The sequence below is a fragment of the Microtus oregoni genome, unplaced genomic scaffold, assembly GCF_018167655.1.
Source record: "Microtus oregoni isolate MIOR12 unplaced genomic scaffold, Mior012 000060F_ref0000265, whole genome shotgun sequence".
NCBI lineage: Eukaryota > Metazoa > Chordata > Mammalia > Rodentia > Cricetidae > Microtus > Microtus oregoni.
Genome location: NW_024543870.1, coordinates 6,927,534 through 6,942,789, shown reverse-complemented (window position 1 = coordinate 6,942,789; position 15,256 = coordinate 6,927,534). Strand labels below are relative to the sequence as shown.

Genomic DNA, 15,256 nt, shown 5'->3' with positions numbered 1-15,256 from the left:
ATGGATCTTCTTTTACCGGATTAGGTCTCCTTGCCTACCAAACGCTGTCTCTCCCCAATGTTGGCTCTCCCAATGCTGGGTCTCCTGGCGCCGAAAGATCAGGCCTCCGTGCTGGTTGGGCAGCTCGCAGACAAAGCGCCTACCCCGCTTGGTGCAGGCAGGCCACAGAAACAAAGGAACTGCTGCCCGCCCGGGAGCCCTGGATACTCGGACCCTGCGCCCAGATAGGCTGGGCTGGGCGATGCCACGCGCCTAAAGAGGGCAGTGGGGGCGAAGTGGGGAGGGCTCTGGACGGAAGCTGGGTGGGCCAGGAAGAAAGAGGCAGCACCCGGGGAGTAGAGGCCCTGCAGAGAGCCCAAGCAGGACAGGGGGCCAAGAAACCCCCGAGCTCCCCGTCCCAGGCTGGCGCCGTGGGCCAGAAACTCACCCCAATGCTAGGTCTCCTGGCGCCGAAAGATCAGGCCTCCGTGCTGGTTGGGCAGCTCGCAGACCGATAATGTATTTTTTAATGACTGATTTTTTTCTTATTTAAATATCTATGTGCTCGTCTTTGCTCATACAGACATTCTTCTGCTGCTACTGCTTATTCGGTAAAGTTGAATGGAGTAAGCTTCTATATAGTTGTAAATTTGAGAGAATATAAATATCTTCATCAAAATAGTTATAAGTCAGTGAACTATTCTCTAATTTGTGGTACCATGGAGGGAATACAGACCTTATATATGGTAGCAAGCACTTTACTACTAGACTGATATACCCAGTTCAATTTTCTAATATTTTGTGGCATTTTCTAACTTATTTTTAAACCCCTTTTCCATAGATTTTCACATGCAGGCATTTAACCCAAAGAATCACTGGTCTATTTTGAGGCCCCTGGTCTCTGCCGTACCATCAACACTGGGCTCCTCCTGGAACTCTTCCTGAATGTCCCGTTGATGCCCTATGTAATGGAGACTGTGCAGCCCTGGGTCTACAGCAGTCCCCACTCCTACCCCAATCCCGTGCTCCAGGAGTTCATAGATGGGGTGTGTGTTGGGCTGGGCCAGCACCTAACCCTGGTTCTGGACCTAGGTAGTTACAGGGTTGGTCAGCCTGCCAGCTCTCCCATCTTTTCAATCAGGTTGTGGTTTTCACGATTTCCCTGGCTAGATCACCCCTGAGCAATGAACAAAGCCTCAGGACAGGATCTCCCACACCTACACCTTCGGGGACCTCTCTGCTGTTACCCAGGAGAGGTGTAGGGGCTGCTCTGTTAGGTGTTGCAGCTGATGAGGGGCAGAAACAGCTCTCCTGCTCTTAAGACCTCAGAGCCAGCTCTTTTACCTGCCTCGGGCTTTGACAGACTGGAGGGAGGGGGAAAGATATCTCTCCTCTACCCGTGATTGAAGAAGGAGGCTTAAAAGAAATCCCACACTAGCTCAGAATTGAGAAATAGACGGTTATTTATTTATGGGTAGACTCACAAATCAGAATCCTCTGCTGGAACGGAGATCAGAAACAGAATCCTGCAGCCGGAAAAGAAGCCCAATGCATGCTCTACAAATTGTATAAGAGGCCACGCCCCAGTGGGCGGGTAACTACTGGCTGTAGGATTGATTGTATAAGAGGCCACGCCCCAGTGAACGGGTAACTACTGGCTGTAGGCTTTCCTACAGCACATAGTGCCACGTGACAGAGGAGTAATGTGGACAGCTCTCCCTTGCTCACAACATTGGAGCTGGATCACTTACACCCCCACCAACAGGGTCAGCTCTGTTGTGCTGCTCTCCTGAACGTTTGAACTGGTGGGGGCAGGCTCTCCCTCCTGCCTCAGGCATTGATGGGTATCTCTCCCCAACCCATGCCACCACATGGCAGCTGAGGGATGGGGTTAGGTCTCCCATGCTTGCATTCTCGGGACTGGCTATTCTGTGCCCGAATCAACAGGGTCATCTCCACTGTACTGCCAGAACGAGACGCGAGTACAGCATCTGTTAAAGGAGTCATCATCTTTGCCAGCTAAAGGCAGAAGGGGCAAGAGGGGCGGGCATCTTTTCCTCCTCCACATCACCACACAATACCAGCTACGCCCCTCTCAGACCCCTGTCTACTCTATATGGCTGCCCATGAGAGGCAGGGGGCCCATTCTCCCGAGCATTACAGCTGGTAAGGGACTGGGTCAGGTCATCACCAGTTGTAGGTGTCAGAGGGGCAAGTGGAGGAGTTTTTCCTAACTTTTAAATCATTTAGAAATTTGATAGTTCTGCAAACATTTGACATGCATCTGTGCTGTAAATGGAAAGCTGTATTTGTAATTATTTTAATCAACTTTCTGTCATAAAGTTCCATTAATTTTCATCTGACTATTACATGCTTGTGGCTATGTGTAATAAGAGCACATGTTAATTTAAAACACAGACTCTACTGATGATCCATGTTTTAAAACTGTCTTGGCAGGATCTACGAATGTATTGGCACATTCTCTTTGTGGAATTCCTCACGTGGTGACTTCGACTATGCACATTATCATGGGTAAGAATTCTAGAGAGGGCCAGGTAGAATACGCACGCTTTTGTTCATATAAGAAGCTGTGTTTCTGTCAGTCTTATCCAGGGATGGAATGTTCTCTGTCTCTAAGCATAGAAATGTTTGTCTAAAGCTCAAAGGCAAGCCATCGTCTAGTTAAATTGCTTTTCAGTTCAACCACATGCTTTGGAAAGAGCAGTACATGAAGTTTATTACTATTATCTTGATGGAAAAAATATTGTAATGATGTTCAAAAAATCACAGTTTTAAAACACAATGGATAAAGTCCACGCATACTGTTTGCATATATAACCTGCGCTATTGTTTGACTGTTCCAAGACTTCAGGACTAAGAGCACATTATCAGAGGAGGAAAACTACCAGGGCATGCCTGCAGGTCATAAGTTATCCGGATAAACGCAATGCAAAGCTAATATTAACTCTGTTTTCCTGGTGCATCTGCTCCACCATCACACGCCCTCTCCTTTTATGGGAAATAGATAAGATTTACTACTTTGAGTTTCTTTGCTCAGCACCTGGAAAAGTTGAAAGTGGCATTCACAGTTTTTATAGTAGAGACAGGTGAAGGAGAGCAAAAATAAGTAACTATGACGTACAGTACCTGGCATAATTCTTTAAGTAAACATTCTCTCTGATGTCTGCTGTCTCAACCACTCCCTGGTGGACCGAATATACCTCTCAAGGTCACATACAGTCAGTAGACGTGTGCAGCTTCAGCTCTGCTGGCAAGCTTCTTCGCTTTGGGTTCTCAGCCATGTTCGGCTTTGGTGGAAGGACTTTGGCTCTGGCAGAGAAATACCGGTGGATGTCCCCTAGTCAGCGGAGAGACTTTGCTGTACTCAAAGCCTTGGCCAAACTTCAGTAAGTACTTTCCTTGTGGCAAAAATTCTATATCCCAATGGCAATAACTATTAATAATGAATTTTATTATTTAGGCCAGAGGATTGCAAAATATCATTTTTACCAGCTGGATGCTCTCGGGATGAACAAGAAAGGTAAATAAAAGCTCTGTCTAATATCTTTACTCATCTCTATTTTTAATAAAATACATACACATGATTTGGCTGTATGCACCTGTATGCCTGTATGCACCATGTACATGTCTGGTGCCCACGGAGACCAGAGATACAGATAATTGTGAGCGGCCATGTGGTGCTAGGACGGAATGTGTGCCTTCTGCAAGAACAGTGTTTTGAACCCCTGAACCCCACTTTATTTCTCTTCAGATAATGAACTACAGTGACCTAGGTGGTTTATTAGACTTGTGCTTTTGGGCTATTTTCTCAAATACTAATAAAGAGTATAGAATCATATACTCCTGTATCTTCTAGTAAACATGGAGTTTACCTCCTGTCTTCAGAAGCAACCATTCCTCCAGAATGACAGTGAGATAATCAGTCATCCACTGATCTACCCATCTGACACTTATTTGAGTGCCCATCATGACTCAAGACTTTGGGTACAAACATGAGCCGCAAACACAGTTTTGGTCCCTATGAGAATTTTTGGAGTAGCATGGAATTTAAATGTTAAAGCAGCATTGAGGAAGAGTTCCAGGAATTAAAAAATGGAAAATGCTCCTTGTAACACATTTGTACATTTAGTGATAGTATACTAAGGAATGGTTTGTGCAAAATTATATGGGTTCTGTAGTCTCCTCATGTGTAGTGGATGCTGGCTTTGCACAAATGTGACATGTTTTTGTTCCTGTTACTTATAGAGATGCTCAGCAATCTCCAGGGTCTGGTGAGTCAGAAAGAATGTGCTGGAAGCCCTCCCCAGCCCTAGTGACTGGGGAGAGAAAGTAACCAGCCACTTCCAATTTCTTTAGAAAGTGCTGGTCAATGGCAAACCATCCAAGGGCAGTTCTTGAACATCAGCATCATGGCAATCCCCTGTCTGTGTTCAGTGGCACCCAGGGGCTTTGCCCCCAACACCAGGCAAGTACTTTGAGGACTATTGATGCTTAGATATTATAACTAATTACCTCCTTAGTAATGCTTTAACTATTAGCTAGCTAGAAATGTGTTAAGCATGTAGACTCGGATAAAAGTGCAGAGACTAAATGTCAGTGAATGGAGTGCTCAGCTACAAATGAGATATCCATATCATTCTCCTGACCCCCACCAAAGCTCAAGGACTATTGTGGAAGAGGGGTGGAAAGACTGTGAGACCCAGAGGTCAGAGGGTGATTGGAGAGGAAGTGTCTTCTGGGCAGGAGCACTGATGCATAAGATCTGTATAAGATCCAGCCAGTCATTGTTAGCATGGTGCAGGGAGGGGCTCATGATGAGGGGAGGAACTGTTGATGGCTTCTGGGAGGAAAGAGAGTCAGTTTTCTTAATAGTCACTGCCACTGGTAGTTGACCATGCTCTAGTGGGTGGACCCACATTCATGAGCTGGGCAACAGAAACTAGACTTTAGTGTGTTATTGGAAGATGAAAGACAACATGGATGTGTGAGAATGTAAGGAGGGGATCTGGGAGAAATTAGGGGAAGAAATCAGGGTTAATAATCAAAATACATCATATAAACTCAAAGAATAAAGTATTAATTTTTTAAAAGAATGGGGACTATGGATTGCAAAGGTAGTTTGTCTATGTACAATAATTAAATCTTCCTAAAGGATTCATGTGTAGAACAGATTGTGAACAATTTTTGAAATGTAAAAACTGTCATGTCTCCACTGGCTTTCTAACCCTCCGGCTAACGCATCCCTTGGGTCTCTTGACATGCCTGTGTGTTGTGCCTCCTTTGTTTGCTTTCTCTTCACTCCTCCTTGAGGATCTTATACTAAATGCTGACGTTTCCTGTGAATGTCTCTGCTCTCCCATTCTAATATAGGCATGCCCTTGGCATGAGAGCTGGAGACGGCCAAGTTCTTATGGACATGTGCTCCACTGGCATAGGGCTGGGTTATCTTGATGCTCTCAGTCAGAAACCAGAACATTTTGGTTCACTTAATGTGAACAGGGTGGATAGGAGACTCTTGGCTACATTTCAGTGAAATAAGCCATGGGGCATTTGATATCCTCACAGAATTAGAGGCATTCTTTGCTTTGCACATTTTTTTTTTTAAGCAAATGTCCATTTTGAATCCAAAAGTAGTTCTCTTCCAAATGCAAACAGGTAGCACAATGAGAAAGGATGGTTTTCTATAAAATCACACAACTAAGAAAAATGCCCCAGAAAGACAATGCCATGAGCACCCTGCTGCTGTTTTCAGAGGGAAGAGACAGAAGGCGGATAGTAGGAGTGCCGGACCCTACTTAACCCAGCCATTAAGAGCTTTGCTTTGAGCAATTCTTCTGATTGCCACTGTGTGCCTCCCACTGGGAATGGTCCATCCTTACACAGGATGAGTAAGCAGTGAGGTGATTTCGGAGGCTCTTCACAGCTCTGACCTCCATGTATTTAATGCTTTCTTGTAATGTCATTGTTATTCTCGGGACAACTTTGTTTTTGCACTGAAATTAAGCATGAAATTGTTTGCAAGTATTTCTGCAAAATGCCTCCTAAAGCTAAGGCATTTGTGGGTGGCTATGTTGGCACCAGACAACACTAGGATTTCTAGTCTCTCTTATTGGGTGGAAGATTATATGCAAGATTAAAATGCGAGATTAAAATGCTCCATCACTTGAATGAACATATGTGGTAGCTGTTGTTCCCCCATCTCCTCTACCCAGGGCACCGTGGTTTATTTTGTTTTCTATGTCACACAGAACTTTTGCTCATAAATAAACATTTTAACCACAGTTTGGATTTTAGAAAAACATCTACCTGCAGGTTATCTCAAATCATTTGTGAATATACAGCATGCTGCAATACACTTTTTAAAAAGTGTACAAAGCTTCACGTTTAGAATTCTTAAATAGTTATAGTTGTGGTGGATTTAATATTACTTTTGGATGTGACTAGGTGTGTGAAAGTTTGATTTTCAAAGAGCCCTGCAGTCAGGTTTTGCTGAGAAGAAATCCCAGGGATTAATAAAAGTCATCTAAAATGCTCTCTCACTTCAAGAGCACAGCAATATGTGGTTAAAAATTTTTAGGTCAGTTCAACATGGTAATGCTTTAAATATTGGTCAGTATCCTCTAGTGAGCACATTTGTTAGCCAAAACGCTATGGGGTAGTTTTAGTTATAGTCCATTGATGAACTTCTTGGTTCTCAAGCGCAGATGTTTAATTTCAGGTTAAACAATGGAAGCATGGCTCTCATAGTTGTACGGAACACCACTCGACAAGAATTTGTAAAGCACCTGAAAAGGTACTCCAGCATAAAGAATCAGGTACAGCCATCTTTCTGTTGCTTCTTTGCAAGGCTAATAATTATGAAGAGAAAGACGCTTCAGATATTAACACCAAGTCTGTTTTCATCTGCCTACATTAATCTCTTTTCCTAGACTTTCATTCAAAATTTGAAATGTGTATGCCAGCATTGCCATGCATTTGCTTCTTCTGACATATGGTTATACTTCTTTTCCCTTGTGCCAAGAAAAACCAAAATTCTAGTATTACATTGAAAAGCAAAGGAAGTGAGAGATACAATTGCACACACACAAGCTGTTCTTTAGAATGAAAAGTAGTGAAATTCGAGAGTTTTGTCTTCTTGGTTTCACAACAGCAGATCCTAAACTTGGGATGTTTAGGTTTTATGGGCACTTGCTGACAACTGGCTTCGTATTCACAGATTACAATAGGTTTGCAGATATGTGCTTACCCATTTTATAGATGATATTCAAAATGCATGAAGAGAGATTTCCACTTAAGTGGTTAGACTAAAAAAGAAATAGTACCTATGATGAGCTATATTCTCAGGCTCACAGTATGACCACCTGAGTCTTAAAGTACACAGGGGTGGCTGTAAAACCCAATGGTATGACAAATTCTTAAGGATATAAATGGTGCTTGGATATAGTTAGGAGGGGACCAATGGCAGGAGGAGGACAGTAAATCTAGCTAACCATCAGAGGCTGATTGTTGATCTCTCTCTCTCTCTCTCTCTCTCTCTCTCTCTCTCTCTCTCACACACACACACACACAGAGAGAGAGAGAGAGAGAGAGAGAGAGAGAGAGACTGAGACTGACTGTGTGTCTGTATCTACCTGTGGAAGCCACAAGAGGGAGTTGCATTTTCTTGAGCTGCAGTCAGAGGTGGTTGTGAGCTGTCTGACATTTGTACTAGGAACCAAACTTGGGTCCTTTGGAAAAGCAGCAAGCACTCTCAACAACTGAGCCATCTCTCCAGCCCCCGAGCTCAATTTCACACTACAATAAACAATTACACTTATATGGTATTTATAATCATATTTAATTCACATAGTGATTTCTATAAATTATAAACAAATGTAAAAATATTAATAGCATGTAATGTTTAAAAAAAAACTTTTCCATGTAAGACAACATATGTGTTAGTTACAGTAGGACTCACTGCTGTGGGATCAATCAGCAGGCTGGTGTGTGGGAAGGAGACAAATTCTACACTGCTTTAGCATTGCACCCTCTGAGCACATTTTCATGGTAGGAATATCAATGTTTGTGAAAAGCTGTAGAGCAACTGAAGATCACCTCACAGTTTTTATAGTAACTCCCACCTCAGTAAAATGGAGGGTAAAACTAACCTTCAGGGTCCCTTCAACTGCACCCTCTTCCTGGCTCTTCTCTCGCCCCACATTTCTTGGTTTCCGTGGCCTCCATTGGCGAATGATTTTAAAACTTCTAAATGAACTTTACATTCTTAGGACCTCATCTCCTGGGTGATCTCTTCGTTCCCATTATTTCAATTGTGTGCTCAGTTCCTCAAGGGTCTGAGCCTATCTTCAGATCTGCAAGGCCACCGTGCTGTAAGGTGTGTAAGGCCCCCTCCACTGACCTCCAGGCCAGCAGACCCACAGCTACCCTGACTCTTCCCCTTCCTCACTCTTTTCACTGCGGCAGCTGTCTGAAACCCCGCCCTGATCTCCTCAGTACATTACTCTGCCTGCTTCTGTTGGTTCTCATGTTTTTATTTCTCTGTCTTCTTAATTCAAACCTTCTTTTCACTTAGAATTACCTCTTGTATATCTTCAGTTTCTTTGTCTTGTCTTTTGTAATTCCTCCTTAAGGAGTTTTCCTAAAATAGCTGATTTCTCCTCTGCTTAACTCTTCAACAGGGACTGTAAAAGGAGACTACAATTTCATTTTCCGGCTACCGAGACCCAATAATCACACAAAACTATGTTAATACTGCTTGGCCAACAGCTCAGGCATATTCCTAGCTAGCTCTTATATCTTAAACCCATTTCTATTATTTTAGATTTTACCTTGAGGCTGTGGCCTACTGGTAAAGCTTTAGCATCTCTCTCCTTCAGTAGCTACATGGCATCTACTTGACTCCACTTTCTTTCTCCCTGCATTCAGTTTAGTTCATTCACCTAGCTCTATTCTGCCCTACCATAGGCCAAAATAGCTTCTTTATTAACCAATGGTAATAAAATATATTCACAGCATACAGAGGGGAATCCCACATCATCTCCCTCCCCTTTTTTTATCTGATAAAAAGGAAGGTTTTAACTTTAACATAGTAAAATTACATATAACAGAACAGGTATCAAGCAAGAATTATAGTTACAATATTTGTATCTAATTTATCTTTTATTATAATTATAACTATCTAGTTTTCAACTCCTATTACCTAAGTAAACAGGAAGTACATTGTAAACAACTTTCAAAGTTCTAGAATTGACAGAGACATCTTACTGCCTGGACAGTCCCCCAACGTTCTGCATCATTGGGGCATCCATCTTCAGCCTGTAGGCCCATAGTATCCGGCCCACTTTTCAGTGAAGCAGGAAATGTGAAGATTTGTTCTGCCATGCACTGGCAAAGCTCATCAGTTGCTTTCTTCTGTATCCTGCAGAATGGCTGGCAGTTTCCTCTGTGAAGCAGGAACCCTGAAGGACAATCCCATCTTTTGGAAAATTTAGCAGTCACTTTTCTGTGGGTCCTGTAAGTCCAGTTCATACAGCATCCCATCAAGCAGTGCAGACAAGAGCAGCTTCTTGCCCAAATGGCTAGTAAACTCCATAGGGAGACTCTTAGGTGACTATCATCCTCTTGAAGCAGACATGTCTCACTGTCAGGAAAAGTCTAAGTTCTTAAAACATTTTAAATGCCATATTCTGTAGGTTTCTGAGGAGTTGAAGGCTATCTAACTGAAATATATCTGTATAATCTAGAGAACCTAGCTAACATGAATACAAGTTTGGCTACTATAAATGATTATCTATTAACCTATAATTTTAATTACACATTAAATTTTAAATGAGCTGTATAAACATACCTTTAAAAAGAGTAGAAATATATACATATACATATAAATATATATATATATATGACAAAATTGACCTTAAATTTGTATCAATAAATCAAGATACATACCAATGTAAAGTATTCACTTCTATATCATAGCCCCTCTTAAATTAAAACAAATATTTATAAACAATCATTTTGGGAATTTGGATGTAGTTTTCTCCAAATGATTCCTGTTGTTTTTTGGTGAAGTATTTTTAGGATTCGTGAAGACCTTTCAGGGGTCTTGCCAATCAAAACACATTAGTATGGAAGGAATCCACAGGTTTTGATCCTCTGTGGAAACAAAAGCAGGACCTCTTTTCTAAAGCAACATATTCTAAGACTCAACTTTTGAAGTTAAGATACCTTTAGGATATATATGTTGGTTTAACTTAGCTGCCCTCAGAATCAAATGTCTTTCTGCAGTCAAAAAATTCAAAGAAAAAACAATATACATAATCCAGATTCTCTGTATTTTCCATCTTTATGTGGCTATTTTTTTTTTTACCCTTTACAGTCCAGATGTATTCCTAGCTAGCTCTTATGTCTTAAATGAACCCATTTCTATTATTTTATATTTTACTATGAGGCTGTGGCCTACCAGTAATGCTGTGCCATCTGTCTCCTTCAGCAGCTACATGGCATCTCTCCCTGACTCCACTTTCTTTCTCCTGGCATTCAGTTTCTGCCCTGCTATAGGCCAAAATCAGCTTCTTTATTAACAAGTGGTAATAGACGATATTTCCTCATCATGGATTACATGATAAACCATTTCTCACACTTCCAGGGCTAAGACTGACTATCAGCTGATTTAATTTTTCATGAGGGCATTGTCTCTTTGGAGCATAGTACTCGAGAACTCTGACTATATTTTCATGCGGCTGTCCCTTGGGACACAAGAATCCCTAGTATTTTTCCAATTAATTCAAATTTACACCCTCACAAGGACACAAGTCATGCTGGATTAGGGCTCTGCCACATAGATCTGTGTTTAATGTCATTGTGTCTTTAGAAACCTTATCTTCAAAGACTGTTATGTTCTGAAAGACCCTCAAGGTTAGGGCTTCAGCATATGAATTTTTAACTAGGGGACACAATTTATGCTAAATCTTTTTGTAAATGCGTTCTTCAAAGTACTTAAGATAACCAAATAATTTTTATTGGGAATACAGTTACTGTTACTAATCAATGATCATTTCAGATTTTAGAACAATGGCTTGGGAATTATCCCTTAATAAACATAGTCCTTCCTCCCCCTTCTGCATATAAACCCCAACGAAGCAAAATATACTATTAATTTGTTTTAATCAACTTATAGAAATTTCCCCCAAACCCATGTTTACAAAGAGCAAAGATTCAGGAGATATCATAGCTTAAACTGTACCAAGTTACCAATTGAAATCCATGGTCACCTCAACTCCAACCAACACTTATAGCTTGGATCTTGAGACTACTTGCATCATGACTCTAATTAGATATTCCACATTGGGGATAATGCCTGCCTCATGCTTACAGAAGCTACTGTGTAATCATTCATTTTGAAGGCTATGCATTTTCATGAGTTACCAAGAGCTGACTGCGAGGGACTAAGTCACATCTATTGCCTACCCAGATATTCAAGTCCAACCCTTGTTATCTTCGCACCTCATCCTGTTCAGAAGAAGGTTTTGTGCAGATATAATTGAGGATTCACTTTGAGGATTCACTGTTTTTCCAACCCCTGATAACTTCCTTTGGCAACAAAAAAAAAAAAATACAACATAAATATTACCCGGTGGCATTCTAGAACGATTAATCACAACTGTCTAAGCTTTGTGTCCATTTGCTAAATTGGTAGATGAACACCTGGGAATTCATATTTGATTGCCTTTTTTCCTTTCTCTTATGTACTTTTTATAAGTTTAGATTTAGGTTCTTCTGAATTAAATTCCAAGTGTGAAACTTAATGCTCAAGTTTGCTTCACATTAGCTAAACAAGGTAATAATGAAGTCTGTGGGATCAACTGAAAAGTCAATCATTAAGTTGAAATTACAGCATCAATATTGTTGGAAGTCCTTCACAAGTATGAACTGTCTGTAACAGTAGTGATGATCAAGTCTGGAAAGTTTGTTTTTTTCTTCTCCTGAAAACCTGGGGCAACTTGGTCAGAGTTTCCAAATGATAAAAATGTCATTACAATGGTGAACCTTATTTGTCATAAGGGGCACAACAAAGCATCACTATTTTAATTTCTTCTATGTAGTTCAACTTTCCTTTTGTGGAGACTTACACCATTGAGGAAGTGAAAATTCTCCCAAAGAGTCATAGCAGTGGACACAATCAGCAGGAGGAGGGTGGGGACCAAGCAACTCTTCCAGAAAACACTTTTCCTTGGAATGTAGATGGTGACTTAATGGAAGCTGCCTCCGAGGTCCACATTAGGTAAGCCCGACTGCTTCACCGTCTCTGTGTGGCATAGCAGCAGATGTAACAGAAGACGGGGATTCTTCCCTCTTAACTGTCCAAATAGATTACAAACTAGTAAGTTAGCAAACTGTAAAAAGACATGCATACCCTTCGATAAATACAAATAGGAGTATTTTGTACCAGCATCGCAAATCATTATTTTGCATGAGCTATACAAATAATTTGCTTACAGTTTACATTCCTTAACTTAGAGGGTAGTTTTAAGCCTTTTGAAAACAATACCGTTCCATAGTTTCTAGCCCTCTTCCCCAAATTGGGCTGAAATACTATAATACTGTTGAATATTGAGTTTAAAAAGGACTTGATTAAAAAGCAAGTCAGCATATAAAATAATGGGGGCTTTTGTCAAGTTTGGCAAAGCATTAGCCTCATTGTACATATTGCCAAGAGGGATGTGATGGACAGGAACCCACACTCTATCCTAGCAAGCCTTAATGGCTTGTTGCAGACTGATGTTGGGGGGGGGGGCACCCCCAGATGGGGTGTTCTCAAACAACTGGCTCTTCACAGAAATGCTGAAGAAGACCAGGCAGGAAAGGTGATCACGAAGGTTCTGGAATGGTCACAGATGAAGTTTTGATCCTTCAGCTTGCTGGCTGTGGTCCTGCTTTGAATGTAGGCTTGTGTTGTTCACCTGTGCGCTATGTACCACACACATGAGGTGTGTGGAAAATAACAGCTGCAGGTAAATGAAATGATCAATTTTATGTTATTTTTTTATAGACTGCACCCAAGACTGATCAGGCTTTATGGAGGAGGCCTGGAAGAAACGAATGATTCCAAAGTAGCGTGTAATTGCATATAGAAAAAATTTATATGAAGTATAAATATATTATGAAGGAATTTGGTATGCAATATATACACAAATAGGAAATGAATTTTTGAATGAAAATGTCTAAAACATCTATTTTAATGTAATTAAAAATAGTATGTTTGAAAATCAAGATAAAAATATGAAATCGATGAATAATCAAACTCTGATATTTGGAAGGCATTTGTTGGATCTAATATAAACATCCTGCTATATCAATATTATTGAAGATAATTCTTGTTATTAATTTTAATGATTTCCTATAGCCTGATAAAATACAGGTTTTATAAAATTTCCAACTCCACAGGGAGCTAGTAATATAACCATGAACAGCCACTTAATTAAAAAAAAAGCTTTTTCCACTTAGGCTATTGTCCCCCAACCCAAGTCCATAATGGCATCTTTGGAAGTAACAAGACGTTTAAGCTGATTATACAGGTAAAATTCTAAGTTTACAATAAGTTTTATTTAAAAATATACATAAAGTATCTTTCTAACTGGGCAGAAACTTGGCCCAGGAGGTAGCTGTGTTCCTTTGTACCTGACAGGCGGGGTGGAGCAGTTACAGCACTCAGTTTTCAGTGTAATGATCCAAATTTTCATTTCCTCAGAGACCATCCCTTAAAAAATAGGTCTAAACTGATACTGATTTTCATGGATTAAAACTGACACCTTCATGAGATAACTACTTGTATTTGCATGAGAAAATCATAAATATGCCTTTTTTATAAAAAATTCTTTACAAATACAAACAATTAAATGTTTTTTTGTGCATGCGCACCGGGAGTTGATGTTTTGTACTCAAGTTTCATAGCTCCCAAACCCCAGCACACACTTGTTTTTCAGCCACAGACCGCGGGCCCGTGAGCAGGCAACTGTTATGAATTGGGAAACGCCGAGGAAGGGCCAGCTGGCGGCAGGGGTTTCCTGTAAAGCAATCTTTCTTCTTAACAGCGAAGGCTGCCACTTTTATCCTACCCATGTTCAAAATCTGACTGTAGCTTTCTTATGCATAATAGATCCAGATGAGAAATATTTATCAGACCATGTGTATGGGATAAACAGTACAAAAATGGTTATGTAAAAACCCTGGTAGAAGACATTTCACTTTTGCATAGCATCAAATGTACATATCTCATGGGAACATTGATCACATCCCGTCTCTGTGTATAAGCTTCACCAGTGACTTGCTGTTCTGTCTGTGCTTCTCCGTCTCTATAGCATTGCTTTTTACAGCCCTGGTTACTGCGTGTTTCAACAGAACAAGGGAAACAACAACGTCATGACAGGTATTCATGTTTGTTTCGTTTGAAACAGTGAACATTCTATGACATGTCGGCTCCCTGGCCCTTTGCAGTTTGAAATCACCAGTGAGTTATGGTTCATATTATAACAGCTAAAGTGTGATGTTATGATCCGTAATGAGAAGACAGTCTTTAAGAACTGGTTTTACAAATAGATTATTGAAAAAAATATTCCTGGATGCTCTTGATAAAAGAAGAGGTGGGTGGTAACTGTATCTCTTAGAAAAGTGTATATACATAAAAAGAAGAGTCCACAGCTGGCCACTTACGCAGAATCCACACTTGTCCAGAAGCCATCCTGCGCTGCACGGATGTTGTGTAGCAGGCATTTAAAACTCACATCTGCAGAATAAAAGGGCCATAGGGAGACAGCCCAGGGATGACGCACACCAATGACAATCTTCCAATGTTTTAATTCCACTGTTTTAAAATGATTTATCCATCAGAAACCTCTGGAAACAGTTCTTTAACGAGTCTAAGTGGCTTCAAAGGTCATCATTATATTTTGAAAATATCTCAAGTATATTTGAATCCCACAAGTGCCCATTCTGTGGCATTTATCTCACCGCCGTGAGCTCGTGTAGTCCATGTCTCCTTGAAAGACAGTTCCTTTTAAATCTGCTTGGCTAAATCTGGAGTTTCTTTCAAGTTACCTTCTAAGTTCACTTTTCTTGAGTAAGTCAATAGCTTTAGTGTTTTTCTCTACTTTTGACTGCTGTAAAGCAGCCTTGGTGTATTTTCTTTTTTTGGAGATTTTCCCTGCATTAAGACATAATATGTTACAAGATCACAAGTATGTGTAAAAAGAGAAATTAC

General features: G+C 40.7%; 2 protein-coding genes across 6 annotated transcripts in view; one reads left to right on the top strand and one right to left on the bottom strand.

The window, feature by feature from the left end:
- Positions 1-15,256, top strand: part of Cerkl (ceramide kinase like) — a 126,821-nt gene that overhangs the window by 96,157 nt on the left and 15,408 nt on the right. For 3 of the 5 annotated variants that reach the window (XR_005973241.1, XR_005973243.1, XR_005973240.1), the window contains 8 exons: positions 2,437-2,511; positions 3,209-3,386; positions 3,461-3,520; positions 4,246-4,271; positions 4,357-4,465; positions 6,719-6,815; positions 12,102-12,280; positions 13,049-14,425. Coding sequence is in view for 1 of the 5 variants with exons in the window: in XM_041639798.1 (XP_041495732.1) it covers positions 2,437-2,511; positions 3,209-3,386; positions 3,461-3,520; positions 4,246-4,271; positions 4,357-4,465; positions 6,719-6,815; positions 12,102-12,280; positions 13,049-13,130 (806 nt within the window). In the remaining 4 variants the exon portion in view is untranslated. Of the gene's footprint in view, positions 1-2,436; positions 2,512-3,208; positions 3,387-3,460; positions 3,521-4,245; positions 4,272-4,356; positions 4,466-6,718; positions 6,816-12,101; positions 12,281-13,048; positions 14,989-15,256 lie in introns of those variants that run through there. The other 2 variants (XR_005973242.1, XM_041639798.1) reach the window with 2 other exon arrangements.
- Positions 15,060-15,256, bottom strand: part of Itga4 (integrin subunit alpha 4) — a 68,703-nt gene continuing 68,506 nt past the window's right edge. Inside the window, exon 29 of the mRNA XM_041639799.1 lies at positions 15,060-15,199. The gene's annotated coding sequence lies outside the window, so the exon portion shown is untranslated. The remainder of the gene's footprint in view (positions 15,200-15,256) is intronic.